The sequence below is a fragment of the Polypterus senegalus genome, chromosome 3, assembly GCF_016835505.1.
Source record: "Polypterus senegalus isolate Bchr_013 chromosome 3, ASM1683550v1, whole genome shotgun sequence".
Classification (NCBI taxonomy): domain Eukaryota; kingdom Metazoa; phylum Chordata; class Cladistia; order Polypteriformes; family Polypteridae; genus Polypterus; species Polypterus senegalus.
The window spans coordinates 208,437,128-208,461,793 of record NC_053156.1 but is presented as its reverse complement, the minus strand read 5'-3'; the positions used below and the strand labels follow the sequence as shown (position 1 = coordinate 208,461,793).

At 38.9% G+C, this 24,666-nt stretch overlaps 1 protein-coding gene across 1 annotated transcript in view; it reads right to left on the bottom strand.

The window, feature by feature from the left end:
* LOC120525793 (dehydrogenase/reductase SDR family member 4-like) overlaps positions 1–23,452 on the bottom strand; it is a 34,550-nt gene extending 11,098 nt beyond the window's left edge. Inside the window, exons 1-3 of the mRNA XM_039748391.1 lie at positions 23,390–23,452; positions 3,921–4,091; positions 1,567–1,744 (exon numbers count right to left, since the gene is read on the bottom strand). Coding sequence (XP_039604325.1) covers positions 1,567–1,744; positions 3,921–4,090 — 348 coding nt within the window. The 5' untranslated portion in view covers position 4,091; positions 23,390–23,452. The remainder of the gene's footprint in view (positions 1–1,566; positions 1,745–3,920; positions 4,092–23,389) is intronic.
* Positions 23,453–24,666: the final 1,214 nt, after the last annotated feature.

Sequence of the window (24,666 nt, the reverse complement as noted above, 5' to 3'; positions counted from 1 at the left end):
ATGCAGGCCCCGCAACAGGCGATCCAGCGGCGTCATTCCCATGACCCGCCGGGCAGCCAACCGGGTAACCAAAGTCTTTGGGTTCAGGGGGGAGTATGGTTACAAAGCTGAAACTTAAAGGAATTGACGTAAGGGCACCACCAGGTGTGGAGCCTTTCGCTTCATTTGACTCAACACAGGAAACCTCACCCGGCCCAGACATGCACAGGATTGACAGATTGATAGCTCTTTCTCGATTCTGTGGGTGGTGGTGCATGGCAGTTCTTAGTTGGTGGAGCGATTTGGCTGGTTATTTCTGAAAACGAACGATACTCCCGCCAGCTAAATAGTTACACGACACAACAGCGGTCGGCATCCAAATTCTTAGAGGGACAAGTGGCTTTCAGCCACGTGAGATTGAGCATTAACAGGTCTGTGATGCACTTGTATGTCCGGTACTGCACGCGCGCTACACGGAATGGATCAGCGTGTCTACCCGGCGTGGGTAAGCCGTTGAACCCCATTCGTGATGGAGGCTGTGGCTTCCAAATGTTCCCCACAAACGAGAAATTCCCAGTGCGTGCGGGTCATACGCTCGCACTGATTACGTCCCTGCCCTTTGTAAAGCCCCCCCATGGTTGGGTGACTTGGTGGATTATATATATATAAAAATGCAGCCGGAACCGCAAAGAACAATGAAAAATCAATGTGGAAACCGACTGAGGTGGTGTTTGGAAAATTAACAGTCAACGTGACTCACAGGTGCGTGTGGACTGTACACAGACGAAAGCGACTCAGGTAGGGAGTTGGGGGCGGGCACATAAGCAGGCAGTGCGTACTGAACGAGCGCCGTTCAACCCCGTCCTTCGCTTTGGAAGGAGAAAGTGCAACGGTGCTCCTCCGGTTTTCAGTCACGGACTATTGTATGTTGGTTCGTAGCGTGCATTGTTGCAATGTTACTTTTCTTGGTGGTTTATTAAATTACGGATTTTTCCTCTGTGCTTAAAAATCATTTAAAAAGCGGCCTGATTATGTGGCGTATGCTACGCCGCGGGTTGGCTAGTACTGAATAATCAAAGGCTGCAAGTACTTTAGCATCAGACCCACTAATTAGTAAATAATGAATTAATTAAACAGTTAGAACACCTAGAAAAGTAGAATGAAAATCAAGATTAAAATATTGTTAAAAAGAAAAAAATACATTATTCCCATATAACTGTTTGGTAAATTTGAATGTATATTATTTCTGCCAAACTTAGTTTTCTAATTTCTATATTGTTTCCAAAACACAGAACTTGGGAAATCACTTAATTAGCCCAGGAGTCCAATTAAAAACAATAGCTGGTTGGAACCTGCAGCCACAGGTCCAAGGTTGGGAAAGACTGATCTAAAAGGTTCTGCCCTTGTATTCCACTATTTAGAAGGTTAGCCCAGTTAATATTTGGGTACTTACAAAGTCCACCATGACCATAATATTCCCCAGCAAACCTGCCTCTTAAATATTACTAAAAACTAAAAAGGTTATAATAGAAAAAGTACATACATTCCATATTGCATATCAAAGCTTAGCATCAGTTATCATATTACCTTGCTGATAAGTTTCTCCCTGTCCGCACTTTTGCCAGCATTGCAAGTAGTGCCAGTGACATTAAGATTCTCGTGGCGTAGTTCAGCTACAGCACGCTCCACATTCTCTTCATGGCGACTGCTGAGGACTACGGACGCTCCTTCCAGAGCCAGGCTACGAGCAGTGGCAAAACCAATTCTGCAAGAACAACAAAGAACTTAGGGCCAAGAAAATTACCAAAAATATAAAAGAAAGTAATGTCACCATGTATCCTATTTGAATATATTTATCTTTGTACATCCAGGATCATTAATTAGTGACTCATATACAAATTTCTCTGACCTCACATTGTCCTACAATACTTTTTTCCCCCCATTATATTAAAAGTACGTTGTCTCTATATATGTCAGGAATCTACAAAAACAGGGATATACAGATTGTTTGAAAGGGGTAGGTTCTGATTTCATGTTAACAAGTCATGTAATATATAGGAGATAATTTATTAGGAAATTAAATTTATTACACATTTGCCACTTCACTGTCAGAGTTTATGCCTTATAATTCACAAGATAATTAAATAATCACTTAATGTACAATACAATACAATTTATTTTTTCATAGCCCAAAATCACACAAGAAGTGCCGCAATGGGCTTTAATAGGCCCTGCCTCTTGACGGCCTCCCAGCCTTGACTCTCTAAGAAGACAAGAAAAAACTCCAAAAAAAAACCCTTGCAGGGAAAAAATGTAAGAAACCTTGGGAAAGGCAGTTCAAAGAGAGACCCCTTTCCAGGTGGGTTGGGCATGCAGTGGGTGCCAAAAGAAAGGGGGTCAATACAATACAATGCATAGAACAAATCCTCAATACAGTATAAAAATAAAAATTTTAGAAGTAGAGCAGAAGCAGAATTTACCAGTAGATGATATCACATAATATGATTTGGATTTGTTTAGCAGCAGTGTTTGATGCTGCTTTGATTATAAACTCAACCACTAGAAGTAGGGGCCCTTTAAAAACAAGGGACACTTGGAGGAAAAGGAATTCCAGCTCCCACAAACAACTGCCATGGTGCCTGCTGTTCCTTCTGAATTCTACTCTTTCAAAATAGCAGACACACACATAGTTGTGCCATTCCTGTCAATTTATCAATGGCTCTAGATTTACACTCAGTTTGACTCACTGTGTACCGCACAGCTTTGAATACGCTGTTAAGAGATGAACATGACATGCGACAGTTATAGCCAACAGAGGTACCGGTTTCACAGATTCACCAACTTTATTCATTAACTTATCACTAGTAATCACTGATAAAATGCCAATAACACACTATTAATATCTCCACAACAGTCGTTTTTTAGTGCTTACTCAGTATCTACGTAGCTTGGAGAGAACCAGCTGTTGCTCATTGTCGGGTTAGTGAAGGCATGAAAGCATTATAAACACATTCTATCAAGTCCATTCATCATTGAATGACAGTTCTCAGCATCAATTTTCCTCTTAAGATGTTTTGATACACATTTTTGCTTGATAACCCATTTTGAAAGATCAATTGCAACATTAATTTTGATTGTTATGTCCTGGATAATCAGTCAAAGTTATGCAATTTACTACAACCCTTTTGGAATTTTTGTGACAGAAATATTTGATTAAAATACAAGTGCAACAGGCACACATGGACTACAAAGTCCTTAACTGTAACCTAATTAAGAGCTTACACAGCCAAATAATCTGGTTACTAACGGACCAATAACCGGTTTCTCTAACTGGAATAAAAGGTATATATGGCATTACATTTTGTTACTTATAACTTTTTGCAGGTAGTGTGGTGTAGTGGGTAAGGCTTTGAATGTCAAAATACGACATTGTGGGTTCGAATCCCACTACTGATACTATGTGACCATAAGGAAGCCCCTTCATCTGCCCGTGCTCCAACTTGGGCAAAACAAATGAAACCAGATGTACCTTAAATGTTGTAAGACACTTAAATAAAAAAGGTATTAGCCAGATAAACAAATGTTAAATGTAAATGTGTTAGCTTCACACATTCTTTCAGCAGCTACAGGTAGAAGCCTCCACAGGATAAATTTCCTCAGGCAAATACTCGAGCAATCACATTATTTCTTCTCCTGATTAAAATAATCTGTTCAGATATTTCACAAATAGCTAAAATTACAGTTTATTGATGCTATCCACTGCCTGATCATAACCCTATGTCTCAAACTCCTGTCTGATGGGTGTGCAATATATTACACAATAGTTATTTTTTTAAGTTTTTTTTTTTTGTTTTTAAAGTATTAATATAACTTATTTTGCCCAAGTAATTTGCTGTCATTACTTTGTCTACTTGCCTACAGAACGACAAGTGTACACCTACCCTTCTGTGGATGCAGTGACCAGGGCCACCTTGCCTTGAAGCTTTCCACTCCTCTGTGATTTCGATTCCCCAATACTGCGCAGAGGCATTGCATGCACTCCAGGCTTCTTAAGGGAAAAAATATTCCGAGTCCAAACATTTAGCTGTCGAGCTTGTTTGCTACAGAGCATTCTGTAAAGAAAGAATATTTAAGGCGAATAGTTAAACACACAAAGAACAGTCGAATAACACTAATGCAGCAAGTAGCCTTTCACCTAAAGAAGTGGACATACTGTAAGAGACTTTCATTCTAAATTAATCTACAAGGTACTGGGCTAGAACACATGAATCAAACCATCCAGCTCGTATCTTTTTTTTTTTTTTTAAATATGCATCACTTATCTGTAGTGCTTAGGAATGACAAAACTCTCTTTCAACAATGTTATTTCATCCTTCACATTACACATTTAAAAGATTAACACTTCTGTGAACATGAAAATCTTATGACATCATAAAATACATTTAAATACACTACAAACATGAAAAGCTGTAACTAACAGTGGTAAACATATCTGTAATTCACAGTAAACAGACTAATTAAAAGGGCAAGCTCAGTTATAGAATGCACTCTGGACCCCTTGGTGATAATAGCAAAGCAGAGAATTAAAACAAAACCGAATGCCATTATGAACATAGCTGCAAATCCTTTTTGTGACACAGTATAACAGAGTACTTTCAGCCAACAAATTATTCAGCAGAAATGCATCAAGAAACGCTACTGGGGCTCCTTTATACTAACAGCAATATGTCTGTGTAATGCCTCTCTGTCACAGTGAAGTCACAAGTTTGCTTTCTTTGAAATTATTTCGCTTTATAGCTATTCCAGTGTGTTTGTGTGTTTATTTACTTGCTTATCTACGTATTTATTTAGCTTCCATAAAAAGTCAAATTCTGCGGTGGGTTGGCACCTTGCCCGAGATTGGTTCCTGCCTTGTGCCCTGTGTTGGCTGGGATTGGCTCCAGCAGACTCCCGTGACCCTGTGTTCGGATTCAGCGGGTTGGAAAATGGATGGATGAAAAAGACAAATTTCCTTACAGGGACAAATAAATTTCCATCATCATCCACAACCTGTGTGCCCAGTAATGGAGACTAACGAATGATTGATAAAAGCTAAAAATCTATGCTGCTATCCTATCCAGGGTTAGCCAGAATGAGCTCCAGTTTGGATTAAGTGGAATAGCAAATGAAACGTTGTTTAGACAAGTTATGATTCTCTATTCAACACACATTTCTAAAAAGGTACATAATGTCAGTCATAGATGGAATTACTCATACAAAGCATGGTCGTACGTGTTGACTGCTGCATTTTTTATTTAATCATTATAACTGCACGGAATGTTAACATACAAAAATCTTAACTTCCAAAATGTTTCATAAAATGGTACCATTATACATTATTCTGAGATTTTTTTTTAAGTTAGGAAGATTGAAGTTTCAAGGCAAGGATATAATACTCACTGATCAAGGCTGAGGACGATGTGCAAATGTCAACTGTGCAAACGAGAAAGGCAGCTGAGAATTGCTGAGAGTTTGTTTTCTATGGTGTGAGAGTTAATTAAAAATATATATATATATATATATTTTGCTCTTACTAACTTGGGTTTTGGTTTCAACGAAGAAACTTAATGGGAGCGGAATAAGATAGCAAGAAATTAACTAGCAGCAGATATTCACTAAGCAAGTTTTATTTATTCATTTTAGATTGAACAGTTCTTAGCGGTCCAGAGGTAGAACAGTTAAGTGGGCAACAGCATAAGAGTTCATTACTATGGGGAAATACAAACAGTGGTAGTGGAGAGCTTTAAGTAAGGAATGAGAGGAGCACAAAGTTAGAAAAACAGAAAAAAGTAAAGTTAACCACATAGATGGACAAACAGCAGGCAGTTGATGGAGAATATTATAGGAGCTTAAGGGCACAGAAGGTGTAAAACAGCTGTAGCAGTTCTATAATACATTTTCTCTGGCTTAATTTTTTAGTTTTACTATTTAAATTAAATCATATATATTTTTTATTTAAAGGTTAAGGCAGTTTTAGTAATCCTAAATCAAATTCTAATAATGAGGCCAGCACAATGCAAGTCCTGTTGGAAGTTGAACTTTTTAGGGAATGGCTTAGAGGACCCAGTTGTCAATGAGGGCTACATCTGCAGGAGATGCCAGCTGATTCAACACCAAGCTCAGTCGCTAAACTGGAGGAGGAGTTGGCTGGCCTGTGTTGTAGTACAGAATTGGCGAACCTGGCCCAGGAGTCCTTTAGAAAGTAGGGGTGCACCCTTATGGTGGCACGGGGAGGAGATTCCAGACCGGACAGATAGAGGTAGGTGGTTCATGGTCACAAGGCGGAGCTAGACAGTGTCGATGAGAAATCTGAGATCGTAGGCAGGAATGAGAAGCCCCAACAGGCCACCTCAAAACCAGTTCCCAGAAAGAGGGAGGTAGTAATGGTTGGGGACTCAGTTATCAGGGGGATTGAAACGCAGGATTGCTCCAGAGACAGAGAGTCTCGCATTCTGTGTTGCCTTCTGGGTGCACAGGTAGGAGATCTCCCTGGACGGGTGGATAGGCTCTTGGCCAGAGCAGGGGGTGGATCCAGTTGTCATTGTGTACCGCTGCCCCAGTAGAACAACTAAACCCTAGGTTGCCGCACTATTAGAAAACTGCTGGAGCAAAGCAGTTCAGTATCAAAAATCAATCAGGGCAAAAAAAAAGTCCATCTTCAGAGACGCGTCTCCATTGTGTCGCTGAGTGAACAAAAAAGAAAAACTTTTTCCAGCAGGTGTATTTCTTGGCGGTACCTCGTCGCTTCTCTTTGCTCCACCATAAGATGTCTCCCTCTCTCCCCTTCTTTTCTGGTTTTAAAGTCTTCAGCACCAACCGTCCTGTCCATATTACGACCCTAAACCTGATGAGTTTAAAGGTGTATTTACAGTATACACTTGTTCCTGAAATGCACCCTAAAGAGCAGCAAACTGCCAACGGGACAATACCACATGTGGTACCCGCTACAATTGTCCATGTTGGAACAAATGACATACATAAGGATAGTCTGTCAATTCTGCAATCCAAATTCAAAGAGTTAGGTGCCATGCTGTGGAGCAGGATTGACATTATAGTCCTCTCTGAAGTTCTGCCTGGGATACGCACCAGTCCAGGTAAAATTGGGGAGATTAGAAGGCTTTACACGTGGCTCAAATCTTTATGAGGCATTGTGACTCATTCTGAAACAAATGGAACCTGTTCCGCCGTAACAGGTTACAACTAAACTGGAGGGACACCGATGTATTGGGGAGACATACAAGCAGGCTAGTTGAGGATTGTTTAAACAAGGGAATGAGGGGCAGGGAGTTTAGGACAGGCCAGGTTTAGAACTATACATGGAGGAACAAACAGTGTGGAAATAAAAATGAGCAATAACGTTGGAGAGAAATATAGCAGATAAGGCAAAAGAAGACTGCAAGAGAGATTCTTTCCATATTTTAGTCGTAAAAGTACAGTCATGGAGGAGGTGAAGTGCATCTGGAATAGTAAAGAGGAACTAAAAGATACTGACAATGAAACAGCAGATGCTCTAAACTTGCATTTTTCTGAGGTCTTCACAAGTGAGGAAGTGCATAACCTTCCCGCAGAAAATGGGACTACTAAGGAGGTACTGAAAGATTTGGAAATTGTAGAGGGAGAAGTACTGCTTAGATTACACAGGCTGAAATCAAACAAATCATCAGAACCAAATAATATTTACCCTTGGGTTCTTAAGGAGGCTAGCGAGTACATATATAAACCCTTGACAATTTCAGGAAGTCTCTTAGGAGATTCCGAAGGACTGGAAAATGGCAAATATTATACAGTTATATAAAAAGGATGATCAGGCTGATTCAGGAAACTATAGGCCAGTAAGCTTAACGTACATCACAAGAAAATTAATGGAAGGAATTAAGGATAAGATTGAGCAGCACATGGCAAGTACAGGAATTTTTCCTGAACTAGTCAGCACGGGTTTAGAAGAGGGAGGTCATGTTTTATTAACATGCTAGAATTCTATAAGGAAGCAATAAAAGGATATGATCAAAGTGGAGCATATGATAATATTTCTCTCGACTTTCAGAAAGGTGCCACTCAAGAGTTTGGGCATCAAACTAAAAGAAGTGGGAGTTCAGGGTGATATTTGTGGATGGGTGCACAATTGGCTCAGACACAGGAAGTGAGGAACCTTATCAGAACTGACTGAGTAAGAGTGGTGTTGCACAGGGGTCAGTGCTAGGGCCGCTTCTATTTTTAATATATAAAAATGATTTAGATAGGAATAGAAATAACAAGCTGGTTAGATTTGCAGTCTGTTAAATCACTACAGAAGGAATTGGACAATATACAGGCTTTGGCAGATCCATGGCAGATAAAACTTAATGTCAGTAAATGTAAAGTATTACACACAGGAGTAAAAATGTTAGGTTTGAATACACAAAATGAGGACTGAAGAAAAAAAAAAGAGAGAGAGAGAGAGAGAGTACACCTTACGCAAAGGATTTAGGAGTTGTAGTGGACTCTACGCTACCAATTTCCCTAGGAGGTTACACTCAAGCTTGATAATGCACTGGTGGGGCCTCATCTGAAGTAGTGTGTGCAGTTTTGGTCTCCAGGCGTCAAAAAGGGCATAGCAGCACTAGAAAATACCAACTAGGCTGATTCAAGGGCTATAGGGGGTGAATTATGAAGAAAGATTAAAAGAGCTAAGCCTTTTCAATTTAAGCAAAAGAAGATTAAGAGCTGACATGATTGAAGTGTTTAAAATTATAAAGGGAATTATAACAGTCTCAATCCACTGTACTTTTAAAACGGGTTTATCAAGAACAAGGGGACAGATCTGGAAATTTGTTAAGGGTAAATTTTGCACAAACATTAAGAAGTTTCTCTTAAGACACAGAACCATAGACACTTGGAATAAGCTACCAAGTAGCATGGTAGATAAGACTTTAAGGACTTTCAAAACTAGACTTGTTTTTTTGAAGAAGAATTAAGTGAATAGAACTGGAGAGCTTTGCTGGGGTAAGTGGCCTATTCTCGTCTAGATTGTTGTAATGGTCTAATGTCAGAGACTGGGGATGTGTTGATTATCACATGCATGTAAGAAGGTACTTCTTACTTTTTAAGCTGTACTCGCGAAGCATGACAATAAAGGACCCTATGAACCTAAGCTGGGACCATGATGACATAAATAGCAATGAAAAATGGATAAGAGATGTTCTAAATACTGGACAACAAATTAAGGATCTTGCAAATCACAGAACATGCATCTGAGCTTATTTTGTTGTAGCTTACACTTACAAATGTAATTTGGGGGAACAAGTTATAAATTATCCTCTCATTAACTGAAAGAACTAATGTCAACCCTGTTGCCACAATCAATATTTTTTAAACCGCGTTTGAATTTTCAGGTTTGGATTTTACAGCTCAACTTGAGTACAGTACATTAAAAAAATGTAATATGTATACGCAATAAACATATACACTAATATAAACATTAAGAGTATGTAGCTTTTTCAGAATTTAGGCCTCTGTGTGCCCAACTCCAATGTACACCAGTTTAATTACAGTATATTATATTCATCTTTTCTGTCCTTTTTCTAACACTTAAAGGGTTGCTGAGGCGTGGAGGTGGAAGTGGTAGAACTTTCTATTACTTAGGCAAAAGTTTACTTTAGTATATAGCATTAAAACTACTCAATTAAAAAAGTATGCTCTGAAACAAATTCCAAGAAAAAGTACAATTAGAGGAAAAAAAAATAATCTAAAATAGTAAATATCCTCAGAAGCACATGCTGGGTTTTGGAAAGCATACTCAGAATATACAGAGAAAAACAATAGATTTATCAAAAGGCATATTAATGACATATATACACACACACAAACACAAACACAAACACAATCAGAAACAAGGCACACTATAAGACAATTCAACTTTAAATTGTAATTAGTTACACTCCTAGCAAACACACAGTAGACTACTAACAGGAATTGACCCTAAATATCAGTTAACATGGTTTATAGCAAATACATTATGGTAAGAGACACAACCATATATAAATATAAATAATATATAAATGCTGATGACATTAGACAAATCCTATCTGCTCAGCACAGAAAATCAAATTTTAAAATCTCAAACGAAAGTATTGTTCAAACGGGAGCTCAAAAATTTTGCAAGCTGCCCGATTCCTATACTGAACATTACAGCAAAATATGCTAAGTTTACAAATGCACTTTCATAAAATATATGCACATTTAGAAACTTGTGTTAAATGCACCTCATTTATGTATTATGCACTGAGGGACACCCTTTTTAAAATGATGCCACTGGTTATCACAGCTTATCTTCTTGGACACCTGGGGCCTCATGTATAAATGGTGCATACACACAAAAATGTTGCATATGCACGTTTCCATGCTCACAACACGATGTATAAAAACTAAAACTTGGCGTAAAGCCACACACATTTTCATGCTAGCTCAATCCCTGGAGTACGCAAGTTCTCTGCTCGGTTTTGCAAACTGGCAGCACCCAGTGTCAAAGCAGTGCTACTGTTCCTGTGTAGTTTCCCTTTCTTTTTTTAGATCCACATCCCTGATGCGGCTTTATCAGATACACTGAAATTAATCGCATATTGTTTATTAGTTTAAGGCATCTCATTGTAATCCACCCATAACCATATAATGGTGCACCAAATGGCCAAACTATTCTAAATACCACCACTACTTTAGTGTTGTTATTCCCAGTGCACCACTGAGTATTTAACCCACTGTATCTGAGTGTGGAATCACAGCTGTACAGCAGCTGATTGGATTATCAGTATACAGCATCTTGCACAAACTGTCTCAGCCATGCGTGCAATGTATTTGAACTGTTCCCTATCTGAACGCTTCAGAGTCTTTCCTGTAGGAACCTCACGGTTCAGAAACAGTTTCATCCCAAGTGCTCTAAATGCACTCAATCAATCCATCAATTGCTCCTGGTAGAACTGTTTGTACTTATAAGTACAATCACCTCACTGTAAACTTGCACTACAGTTATAATATTTCACAACCTGAGTCACTTTATAAAGCGCGTATTTACATATGATGATGACTGGATTCTTTTTTTTTTATTTTTTTGATTTTATTGTAATCATTTCATACAAATAGATCAATTTTTACAAAAAATTGGATTGAAATCAAATCAACCCCCACCTCTGAGAAAGAGAGCATGGCCAACAGTGTAAAACTTAAAGCTTGTGAAAATACATAAATTGATTAGTTTAATAGGCGGATAAAGATAAATGATGAAGAAAAAGAAATGGGAAGAGAATTACTTTCTCTGTGCTTTAAGAGCTTATTCTAAACTATTATTGATTAGATCCTGCCATGTTTTGAAAAAGTTCTGCACAGATCCTCTAACTGAGAACTTGATTTTTTCCATTTTCAAATAGTATAAAACATCAGTTACCCACTGACTTAAAAGAGGAGAGTTAGGATTCTTCCAGTTTAGCAAAATAAGTCAATAGTGTGGTGAAAGCAGTCACAGTTTGTTTGTCCTTCTCCAATTTAAACCCCACGTGAGGCTGGACCCCACTTCACAAAGTCCCAATCCTCTGACATACCTAGAGACAGGGCACTTCCAAAACAAAACAAGACTCTCAGCAGCGGCGTCTGAGGATTAAAAAGTAGAGATATCGATTGCCGATAAAGTCTAAATACTATAAGCATAAAATATAATCTTCAACAGTCTTGAAATATTAAGACAGTAAACCCAGGGAATGGTGTTAAAAAGTGGTCCTGGATAAACATAGTAAACCCTAATGCAATAACAATAACAACAACATTTATTTATATAGCACATTTTCATACAAACAGTAGCTCAAAGTGCTTTATATAATAAAGAATAGAAAAATAAAAGACACAATAAGAAAACAAAATAAATCAACATTAATTAACATCGAATAAGAGTAAGGTTCAATGGCCAGGGGGGACAGAAAAAACAAAAAAACTCCAGACGGCTGGAGAAAAAATAAAATCTGTAGGGATTCCAGACCATGAGACCGCCCAGTCCCCTCTGGGCAATAGTAACAACAACAATAAACCAAGGGTATGATGTTAAACAGTCTCCTTTCGAATAGTAAAAAAAAAAATCTGCTTTAATTTTTTTTCCACACATACACCTATAATTGTAATTAAAACATAAACAAAATGTCAGAGAAGAGAAAAGGATGTATAATTATGGTACCCGTATTGTTGATAAGCGGATCAGACAGAAGGTAATGTCTTCTTGCCATACTATGACAGGCTGCGGCTCGTATTTCAAAAAAGTTTCGGGATCAGCTTCCTTAATTCCTTTTCTGCTTCCTCCTTGCTGGAGATGTAATATTTGTCTTGAATATCCACGTTCAGTTTGGCAGGATACAAGAGGCTGTAGCCGATATCGGCTTTCTGTAACCGCTGTTTAATGTTGTATAAAGCTGCACATTTAGCAGCTGTTGAGGGTGAGAAATCTGGGAAAATACGAATGTGGTTATTTTCAAATATAATCTCTTGTTTCTGTCTGAGAAGTGCCATTACATTAAGCTTAAATTGTAATCTCTCGAAGCGGACAATTAGGGTCCTAGGTTTAGAGGTATTTGATCCATGTATATGATAAGCTGCCGCTATCTCGGTATCTGATTTAGAGTCCTTTCACAATTCTCAGGTAGAACTTCGATTCTAATATTATTCCTTCTGCATCCATCTTCCAGAGCCAAATCTGTCTCCGAGTTTTTTGCATTCGGAATTCACAGCTGTAGCTTTTCCATCGGCAGTAAATGCTGAATGTTCCGCTGTTTCAATTCAACTCATGAATGTCTGCTTAATGTCTTCCAGTTGATCGACAAGTTCTCTCAGTTTAGACGCATTTTCCTGAAAACCTTTAAAGGTTGCATCAAGACGATTATATATACGTTTTTCTAAGTCTTTATTATCCTGCAGCAGCTCCAGCCGCAGCTTCTCGTTTGTCTTGAACAAGCCATTTATTTTTTTCTTCATATTTTTCTGAATGTCATTCTTAAGCTCACTTTTGGCCGTGGCCAATTATGCGATCATTTCCTTCAGTTTGGACAAATCATTTCGAATTTCATGCTCCGCAGGTGAAGTGTCAATCCCGGTTTTAACCAATGTTTCCAAATTGCAAGGAGTAGATGAAAGCACGGACTGTAAGTTTCAAGTGATTTTCTAGAATCGGCGAGCTATTGTGACCTGCATCACTTGCATCTTCGCTCCCATTTTTGCTCTCGACTGGAGATGATGCAGTGGAGTGGGGTCCTGAGAAGTCTGTGCTTTCGCCTGCCTGCTCCAGGTCAGTCTTTGAAAGGCCATACCTTGCACTTGGGCTTGATGTCTGTCTAGACTTGGGTGTATCTTTAAGTTTCCTTTCCGTTTCTTTCTGACCCCCTTTCTTGTTACTCATATTTATATACTTAAGTAGAAACTCCTTGGGTTCGGTATATACAGGATACCTCGGGATAATAAGAAATAAGAGAGAAAATAATGCCGATGCTAACGGAGCTCCATTTCAGACGTCCATCCCCCATAACAGACGAGACCCAATGACTGGCTTCTAAGTTGATTTATATTTTCAAGTGCTATCTTCTTGGAGCTCTTGATATCATTTTAAAGATGAAATGCAGTAAAGCATGTTTATTACATTATACAGATAAGTTTTAAACTTCATTAAAATAATGTATATTGTTAATAATTAAACATGTGAGGACACGGTGGAGCAGTGCTAGCAACGAGCTGGCGCCACGTTCAGGGATTGTTCCTGCCTCGCGCTGTATCCTTTCTAGGATTGGCGCAACCTAGATGGATAGATGGATGGAATAACTAAACATGCACTACGAAGATATTTCAATGTTTAATAAAAGTTTTGAAGAATCAGCATTCTAAGCTTCCAGATGGCTTGGCATCTATTACACAACTGATCGTGTGGCGATTGGGTATTTGGAGAAAGAAAAGGAAGGACAGGAATAAAAGGTTAGTACTTTTGATAGAGACAGTACTGCTGCAATAAATTATTTCATCAAAGGTCGTGCACGGTGCAGCAAGCATCTTGTGGGAGGCAGGAACAATCTCTGGACAGGACGCAAACTCATCGCTAATACTACACCACTGTGTTCCAATGTTTAATACATGCTTTAATTGCATTTTCCTCATGAAAAATGACACCAAGTATACATCTTAATATTTAAATTGTTCAGAGAGCTGCAATAGCATGAATAAAATGTATTCTGTGTCCTGTCGGCGGAAGAGAAAGCCCATTTAAGAAGCACGTTGTGATTCGCACACAGAGCAAATAAAAGAATACATACTTTGGAAAGAAGCATTTAGTATGCTACTTTAGTTACGATGGGATCTGAGAAACTAGTAAATTAAACAATTTTAACATGAAGTTTATGACATTCTACTTTGATGACAAAATAAAGTACATGATTAAACTGGAAATTTCGAGATTAAAGTTGACATTTGGACATTTTTTTCAACTGTGTCCCTATTTTTTCTTTTCTATGTACCCTAATACGCTTCCATATGACACTCAGACGGTGACTTTGATATCTGACCACTTGTTATTTATTTCGGACACTTTGCAACTTTCTGAACTTGAACTTTGAGTTTCTCCAACACTCTATATTAAATCGATCAACTTCCTTTTGTTTTTTATATCACTGCTTAAACCAACAAGAAGTACGTTTTTCTTTGCCTCTACTTGGTATTAGCTGAAATTCTCTCTTTTTTCCCCTGGGCTTTTGCCATTATCTTTTCACAGAATGCTGAGCTTAATGGGCTGTTTATATTGATTTGCATATTCAAAGAGCGGTAATTCTGGGAGGAGTTGGGGAGGGGCGGCAGGCACGTGCACATGTGTTACTTTTCACACTGACCGGGATTTATGTAGCGGAAGAACTTGGATGTTGGCATACGCACAGATTTATGCATCTGGATTTTTTTTGTGTGTACACACATTTCCACTTTTGTCCATATACCATGTGTGAAAGGCGCTATATAGGCGGAGGCACGTATAAAAAGTACAAAGACTTTTATTGTTTCTTCAGCTGTGGGACACGTCTTCCCCGTGCCACACAGCCCAAACACAGTCCCAAAGCACAATAACACAACCAACAATCCTTCTCTTCCACCACTCCTCCTCAAGCTTAGTCCTCCTCCTCCTCCCGACCCTGGCTCCTCGAGTGGTGGTGGATGGCCCTTTTTATAACCCACCCGGAAGTGTTCCAGGTGCTTGACCAACTGGTCCTAATTGCACCTCCGGGTGGGGCTGAAGATTCGTCCAGCCAGGCTGCCGAGTCCATGCAGCTCCCCCTAGCGGCCATCCGAGCCCCCAACCAGGCTGTGGAGGACTCCATCTCCCATGGAGCCCTGTGGGTGGTTGGGGAATCACCGTCAGCCATGGAGGCTGCCATCAAGCGTCCCGGGGGAGGTACTGGAGTGCCCATGGTGGCTCCCCCGGAACATAAGCAGCAGGGGCGTCCCTGCCGGGCATGGGACCCGGCTGTCCTTCACACATGTTTTAGTGTGAATTCTACACACGCCGTTAAGCATGAGGCCCCTGGACTCTGTTTCAGTCTCAACAATACTAGACAACAGTGGGGGATTTACAAATCATGTGGGCCTACAAGCTGACATTGTTTCCTTTCCAATGAAATAAAACTGACTTTAGTAAACATAATTGCACTATAACCTAACAGTGTCATATTACATTTTAAACAATGTGCAATTCACATTATTATAATGAAAACCATAATTTGACTGCAAAATAACTAAAACATGGTCAGAAGTACATAGGGTCATATGAAAAAAGTTTGTGAACCCCACTTAATTCTTTGGATTTTTGTTTATCATTGGCTGAGCATTTAAAGTAGCACCTTTCTTTTAATATATGACATGCCTTATGGAAACAGTAGTATTTCAGCAGTGACATTAAGTTTATTGTATTAACAGAAAATATGCATCACAACAAAGTTAGACAGGTGCATAAATCTGGGCAGCCCAACAGAGATATTACATCAATGCTTAGTTGAACCTCCTTTTGCAAATATAAAACAGCCTCTAGACACCTCCTGTAGCCTTTGATGAGTGTCTGAATTCTGGATGGAGGTATTTTTGATCATTCTTCCATACAAAATCTCTCCAGTTCAGTTAAATTTGATGGGTGCCGAGCATGGATTTCCTGCTTCAAATCATCGCATAGATTTCCGATGATATTCAAGTCAGTGGACTGTGACAGCCATTCCAGAACATTGTACTTCTCCCTCTGCATGAATGACTTTGTAGAGTTTGAACTGTGTTTTGGGTCACTGTCTTATTGGAATATCCAACCTCTCTGTAACTTCAACTTTGTGACTAATGCTTGAACATTACCCTGAAGAATTTGTTGATATGGGGTTGAATTCATCCGACCCTCCACTTTAACAAGGGCCCCAGTCCCTGAACTAGCCACATAGTCCCACAGCATGATGGAACCTTCCCCAAATTTGACAGTAGGTAGCAGGTGTTTTTCTTGGAATGCGATATTCTTCTTCCGCCATGTAAAGAGCTTTTTTTATTATGACCAAATAACTCAATTTTTGTCTCATCAGTCTAAAGGACTTTGTTCCAAAATGAATCTGGCTTGTCTAAATGAGCATTTGCATACAACAAGTGACTCTGTTTGTGGTATGAGTGAAGAAAGGGCTTCTTTCTCATTACCCTAATGTCAACTTCAATCTCAACATTTCCACTTTAATCATGTAGTTTATTTTGTCATTAAAACAGAACATCATAAACTTTATCTTAAAATCATTTAATTAACCAGTTTTTCAAATCACATCGTAATTAACGTAGCACGTTAAATGCTTTGTTGTGTATTTGATCTTCTATGTGCTCTATGTGTGTGAATCACTACTTGCTTCTTAAACCGGCTCTCTTCCTCCGACTGGACACAGAATCCATTACATTCATGATATTACAGCTCTCTGAATAACTAAAATACTGAGATGTATAAGTGATATCATTTTCATGATGATAGTTAAAGCACGTTATTAAACATGAGTTTCACGGCGCAGTGATTGTGTGCGACCTTCGATGAAATAATTTATTGCAACAGTACTCAGGGGCAGCTCTAGGCTTGTGGTGGCACTGGGCAGAGGAAGAATCGGTGGCTCCTACACCCGCCAATGTCAATAAGGTAGCTTATGCACGGTGGATGGCCACGTCTGTTGCAGACACTGCATAGCCGCCTCGTGCTCATGACAAAAGCATTTAACTTTTGCCGAAATTTGTCGCTGCGTTTTTAGCTGTGTCTTTATTTTCTCTTTCTGTTTTATATTCAATATATATTGGCTTAGCCACCACTGCAGTCCTTGCTTTTCTTTACCCAAATACCCAATCACCACACAATCAGCTCTGTAATAGAAGTTAAGCCATCTGTAAGCTTAGAGTGTCGATTCTTCAAAACGTTTAAGGAACATTGAAATACCTTCGTAGATACATGTTTAATTATTCTATCCTTCACGACACTCGCAGTGAAGAATATAGATTATTTAAATGAAGTTAAAGTTTTATCTGTATAATATAATAAACATATTTTGCTGTATTTCACCTTAAAAATGATATCGTCATCATATTTAAATTCGAGCTTTATAAAGTGGCTCAGGTTGTGCAATATTATAACTGTAGTGCAAGTTTACAGTGGGGTGATTGTTCTTATAAGTATAAACAGTTCTACAAGGAGCAATTGATTGAGTGCGTTTATAGTTCTTGGGATGAAACTGTTTCTGAACCGCGAGGTCCATACAGGAAATGCATTGAAACATTTTGCCGTGGCTGAAACAGCGTGTACTTGAAGCTGTATACTGATAATTCTCTTTCCGATCAGCTGCTGCTGTGATTCATACTCAGATACAGTGATATAAAAACTCTGAGTGGTGCAGTGAGAGTAATATGGAAAAAGATGATCCACTGTGGCAACTCCTAACGGGAGGAGCTGAAAGAAGAAGAAGAAGAAGGTGCAGTGAGAGTAACAATGCTAAAGCAGTTATGGTATTTGGAATACTATGGCTATTCCCTGGACCATTATATTGTTACAAGTTAATTACAATCAGATGCTTTACACTAATAAACAATATGCAGTTAGTTTCAGTGTATTTATAAAGCTGCATCAGGAAAATAAAGTGTAACGACACAGGAACAGTAGCACTGCTTTGACGCTGGGTGCCGCCAGTCTGCAAAACCGAGCGGAGAACTTGCATACGACAAGGTATGAGGTACTGTGGAAAAGTGCGTGGCTTTACGCCAAGTGTAGGTTTTATAAATCGCGATTTGAACATGGAGAAGTTCTTATGCAACATATCTGTGCATACGCACCGTTTAAACATGAGGCCCCAGGTCTTTTGAGCGCTGCTTTGAGGATCCCATGCTGTCACTCTTCAGAGGAGAGTCAAAGGGAAGCACAGCTTGAAATTGACTACCTTAAATACCTTTTCTAATTATTGGACACACCTGCCTATGAAGGTCAAGGCTTAATGAGCTAATCCAACTAATTTGGTGTTGCAAGTAATCAGTATTGAGCAGTTACATGCATTCAAATCAGCACAATTACATGGTTCCAAAATTTTTGCACAGCCTGTTTTTCTCATTTGATTTAATTTCATACTACTAAATACTGCTTCGCTAAAAATCTTGTTCGGAGAACACTCCAATACCCAGATGTTCCTAGGAAATGAAAGACATACCACTTATCTTTTTTGTTGAAAGTAGAGTAAATTATTATGCAGGCTGAGAGGGGTTCCCAAACTTTTTCATATGATTGTATCAGTAAAATGAATGCAGCATACCATTAAAAGTTACTAAAACACACACCCCAACACCACAATACGGCCAATTTCGCATTGCCAATCCACGTAACTTATGTTGTTGGACTTTGGGAAGAATTCAGAGCATTTGGAAGAAACCCTTGCATACACCAGGGCGTGAACACTAGTCTTGCAAAAGTTTGAGTTTTGCTTTTTTTTTATTATTATTATTTTAAATATGATGGGGGGAAAAAGTGGAACACTACAAGAATTTACAAGCATACAGTGCTTTAATACAGAATCATTGTGTGTTTATGGCAATTCAATTATCCATAAAATGTTTTTGAACATTAGAACAGTTCATACTGGAAGCTAAAACACTTTAAAAATATATATATATAGATAGACAGAAGAGATCTTAAAATCTGTTATACCCTTAAATGTGCAACATATTTACTGTTGAAATATGCAGTTTAATTCTAGTATTTTACATGATTTTTACACATTATATTAAGTAGTCATTCTTAATATGAGATTATACATATTAAAAGTAATTACCATTATGCAGTGCTTGCTTCTTACCAATCTTTATAAACCACTTCCATTAAACAGTGGACTACTTTGTCAAAACTTGTGTTTTGCAATTCACTGCACTCAGAACTGCTGAAATTGATAAATGTTGCAGAGTTAGAGAAACGTATGTAATAGTGCGCTACTCCTGTTCACCAGTTGCCTTTAATTACTGTGGGATATCTCATCTTGACTAACAGATGCAGCTTATGTTTATGCGATTATAATATCACTTGTCAGATTTTCAGTTTTTAATTTTCACATGGATATTGTCAATTTAACCGCCTGTAACATAAAACTTAATTCCTTTTCTGAACAACATGGGGCACTGTAGAGATAACAGGCGGCAGGTCCACTCCACTCGCAGGGCATTCCTGAACCGCACCACCATGGGCAGACCTTGAATACCCAATATGAAATAACCTGCCCACCCGTCTTTAGGCATTGTGAACAAAGCTAATTTGAGTGCAAACATTTTTGCAAGTTCATAAAACTGAAACCTTGAACTATGTCTCAAAGTCTCATACAGTACAGATTTGTCACTTACTAAAAAATGTACAAAAAGCTTGTCATTTTCTAGTATTTTTAATTTGGAACTAGGTGCTCCGTTAGGTGGGTATCTTCGTCTTGCTTGGCTAATAGAAGTTTATTATATTATCGTTAATACCATCAAATACGACTTTATGCTGTATTATTTTAAATAAATAAAAAAAACCTTCAGCGTGTTTTTGTAAACTACCACAAGCATTGTACAGTTTTTGTGAAACAGAATTGACACCACATGGCTTTTTTTTGGGGGGTCATAAACAATCCTACTAAGTTTGGTCAGTGTTTGCATTATGGAAGATATGGTCATGGAGGTCGATAGAACAACGGCTGTGCTGCCTCTTCTACTGCAGTGGTAGCTCAGAAATGAAGCTACTATAGCACAGGAGACTTATGGTGGGAGCTTTTAGAACACTCGAGTCTTGTCCAATAAACTAGACTGTTGCACTCAAGAAGCTGGATACAAATACACACGCATCGCGTTGTTGACTAAAAACACTTGCAGTCTTATTTTAAGTGTAACAAAGTAGACTCATTACTAAAAAAAACTGCATATACTTTTTAAAAAGGTAAAAGGTATTTGCATTTAAAACTTTTTTTTGCAGTAAGGAAAGGAAATCGTTATTTTGCACATATGTTGAGGTATCCCTGCATGTCCTAGCAACACTGGACACAAAGCTGGAACAAACTCCGAGTAAGCCACCAGTCACACTCATAACTCTTGCATATTGTAATGGTGCAGGTCGGCTCCACCCTCCCAGGGAATCGCGGGAGCCTCTTAAAGCCGCGATCGCCGATAACGCACACAGGGATAAGCATAGCAGATGAGAACATAACACATATAAGAGCAAGTAGTGGGTGTAAACGGGATCCAGTGTTTTTATTAAAACAATCAAACAAAAAAACTGTCTAAATACGTAGTGCAGTGCAAATACGTTCAATAAATAAGTAATCCATAAAACAAAGAGAGAGTGGAGGTTAAAAGAAAGCAATAAATATCTATTAAAACTGAATGAACAACATGCAGGAGTCTTCTTAAAAAAATGTCCCTAGTGCTTCCATTTAAATCTGACGTCTCTCCGGCTTCCCCTAAAGCCCAGAGAGACGTCGACAAACAGGCACAGACACCCTTCAGACCAGCTCGTGTTCCGGACGTAAATCACCTGACGTTCCGCGGGGCGCCAACGAGCATTCTGCCCTTCAACTCCCACTGCTAGCAACCGCCTTCCTGGGGAGTCCTTTGGAGTATTGCTGCTGCTTCTACTCCCAAGATCAACAGGTGCAACCTTCAGCCCCCTCTTGACCGTCCCGTCCACCAACTTCCTTTCTGTCTCACTCTCACGTCGTTTAACCTTTTTAGTTCTCAATCGCCCATCGCAGGAAGCTTATGAAGCATTCGCGACAGACCTCACCTTCAAGTGCAGATGCGTCTCGCCCCGATTACTCCATACCAATAACCACAACCCCCTCCCCGCTGCATTCATACCCACGGAGTGCGAGCCGGCCAATTATTTATTTATTTATTAATCAAAACTGCTCTCCTTTTCTAAGCCACTGACCCGTTATACCACACATATACATCAACTTTTAAAAGAGCTTTCTTTGAATTTTTATTAATTATTTGTGAAGCTTTGATGCATTCTTTCTATTTGTGCTAAAAACAATTCAAAGCCCGGGTATAAACAGCGACATCTGGTGGTTAACTGAGATCAAGGCAAGCTTTCAAGAGCGCAAGTGAAGGATTGCAGTCTGCAGCTTCATTCTGTTGAAGTAAAGCGGCACTCTCTGTTTCTGTCTCATATCACCAGTAAAAGGTCAGAAAAGTATGTGTTCATTTTATTCTGCTAAGGTCCTTGTCAATTTATATTATTTAACTTCTGAACGCTGTTTTCCGCTGTTAGTCGCCATCTGTCACCAAAGCTCTCCAAATTTTTCGCCCCTCACCACTCAGCAATGTTGAATGAGAATGATGCATTTTATATAGGCTACCTGTTAATTTAGCGTCAAAGCTGTCAAACCAATAAAGCGCTCTGTGAAGCACTGATGACGTTCGACGCTTCAAGGGGTGTTTTGACAAAGTGATTCGACTCACTACGCTTTAGATTGACTGATACAAGCTTCAACGCTTCGGTGTCACCCCCTCCCCTCCCTCTAATTTTAATAAGAAATCCAATAGGTTAGCTCTGTTTACTCAGTTTCCGTTTTAGTTCAATACTTCATCTTAAAAATTAAACAAAGGTCTTTAGTCTAAGCTTTACGTCAGCAAGTGCCTTCTTATATTTGGAATTGTATTGAATATTTCCACTTACACAACGCAACTGCATCTTAACAATACACGCGCTAAACCGTTGCACACCACAAATGTAGTACAACTAATTCACCAAGATTAAATATTTTCAGTCCGTCTGCGCAAAGTTTAACAGATCTCTGCATTACGGTGTCAGCTCACAATTTATAAACAGATATTGCAATAAGTTTAATTAGTGCATTACATGTTCGATGCAATTACAGTCATTTCTACTGGGTTATGAATTATAAAAACACGTTTTTAATCCAAAATAAAACGGCAAATCCGACACGCGCCAATATCCCCCTGGTATGAAATGATGGACAGTAGTGGGCTAAAAACAAAGATTATAAAAGTAACTGATCCAACTGTAATGTATCCGTACCTTAACAGCTACTGCTTCGTTCTTCAGCCAATATCCACGTACTGTAGTCTTAGTAAAATGCAATATAAAAATCCTCCTTAAAAATCACATACACAGTTAAAAACGTCGAGAGAACCGAAAAAACGTATTATACGACAGCACCATGAAAGGGTAATGGTTAGTTAAAACTTTCGGGAAAAAATCCACAACGTGATTGATCGAACTAGTATTAGTAGAAGTTACTGACATTCCCAATAGTTATTTCTTGGCAGCAGCGCTACTGTATCCTTGCGTTACCTTTAAATTATATAATCTTGCGACGTTTACTGGACGTGCTAACGAAGGTTTGACCCCCACAAAAAAAAAGCTTACAAAAAACACTTGCAGATGATTAAAAATGCTGGACAATCTACTCCGAAATGTGATCGGACAATTAAAATCATTGACAAGAAATTCACGCAGATGATTGAATAATTAAGTTGACTGTCAAGCAGTTCCTGTGGGTTATTGCAGTAGCACCACGCAGGTTGTAAAATACACATTTCAGAGGTGGATAGTGTACTGTATATAAGTAAGTACATTTGGCAACTATCTGTACATAATTAGTTTTTCCCGTTAACACTTTTAACTTTGACTCACCACATTTCAAAAGAATGTGTAGCCTATGTGAATAAAAGAAAAAAAACACCTTTAACGTATTAGGGAGCTTTTTCCATTTCTATGTCACGGATATAATGTATTTCCCACCTGCCAACTAACATTAAACAATTTGAGTGGCAAAGGCACATATAAGAAAGTGAGAGCAGCGATTAAGATACTAACTTGTCGAGCTTTCAAAGCGCAGTTGCTCCGACGCAGCGTTTCTAGACGAGTTCGAGTTATTCGTGTTCTTCTTCTTCCTCGTCCTCCTCCAGATGCTCAAGTATATATTGCTGCAGCCCGGAGTAAAATGGGCGTATCCGGCAGAGACGCGCTAAAGCCATGACACCACTGACATCCTAACATATTTGGTCCGCTGTTTAGTGGTCGACTCTCTTTGTCTCAAAAGTTGCCGAATTTTTCCTGTCTACGCATAATATCAACAGGAGTTCCTCGTGGAGGGATTCGCACATGTAGCGCTGCTTAAGTAGTAATAAAGATATCCAAAAATAGTTACGCAATACGTATTTGTAAGTTAACATATACTTTAGTGCGACATTCACGAAGGACACCTCTTTCTTTGGAATCATGACCATGCAGAATTTAGATAAAATTGCTGAGCATGTCTCGCGTAATTCAGCATGCACATTGACAATCCGCCTTCTATTCTGATGTACCCCATCTCGTTCCTGTCAGAGCTTCTAAGACGCACCTTAACATTTACAAAGTCAGAAAAGTAAACGCGCAAGACGCTCCTCGTTAAGCGTTGTCAGTATTCAGCGATTTTCTAATCTGTAGCTGGCATGTAGGCCTAATGGCGATTTCCAAATATAATATAAATAAAAGTATAACTAATTACAATAGTCTTTGACACAGAAGCAATGCAATCGAGAGCGTTTCCTGCAATTTATGGAGGACTCGGAAGGCAAGAAGCAGCAACTGGATAAGCACACCTGGTCCCAAACTTTCATAAAAGCACCTGATTTTTGCCATTAATATCATTCTCTTGTGAATGCAGCTTGTCAAAAACTGGTGTGGAGATCAGTAAATGAGAAGTTGTCCTAACTGGAGCACAGCAGAATAAACCGCTTATATAAACAGAATTAATAAAAGAAGCAGTCACCTACTGTCAACCGTTAATGATCATCAAAACAAAAAATGATATTTTCTTTACATAGATGTTCAATAATAATAATAATAATAATAAAGTGGCAATCGTAAGAAAAATCACAAGATGTGAATATTTATTATAGGAGCCTGGGCACTAGGGTTTGGAGTTGACTTGTCTCTCATTCGAACATTAGAACAATCTAGACGAGAATAGGCCATTCACCCCAAAAAAGCTTATCCGTCCTACTGAAAAATGTAAATCTACAAAGTGTTTCAGACAGTGATTTTTTTGACTATTAACAAAATGCACCTTAACTAATTGTGTTGTGTGTGTTAGAAAGAATATAGGT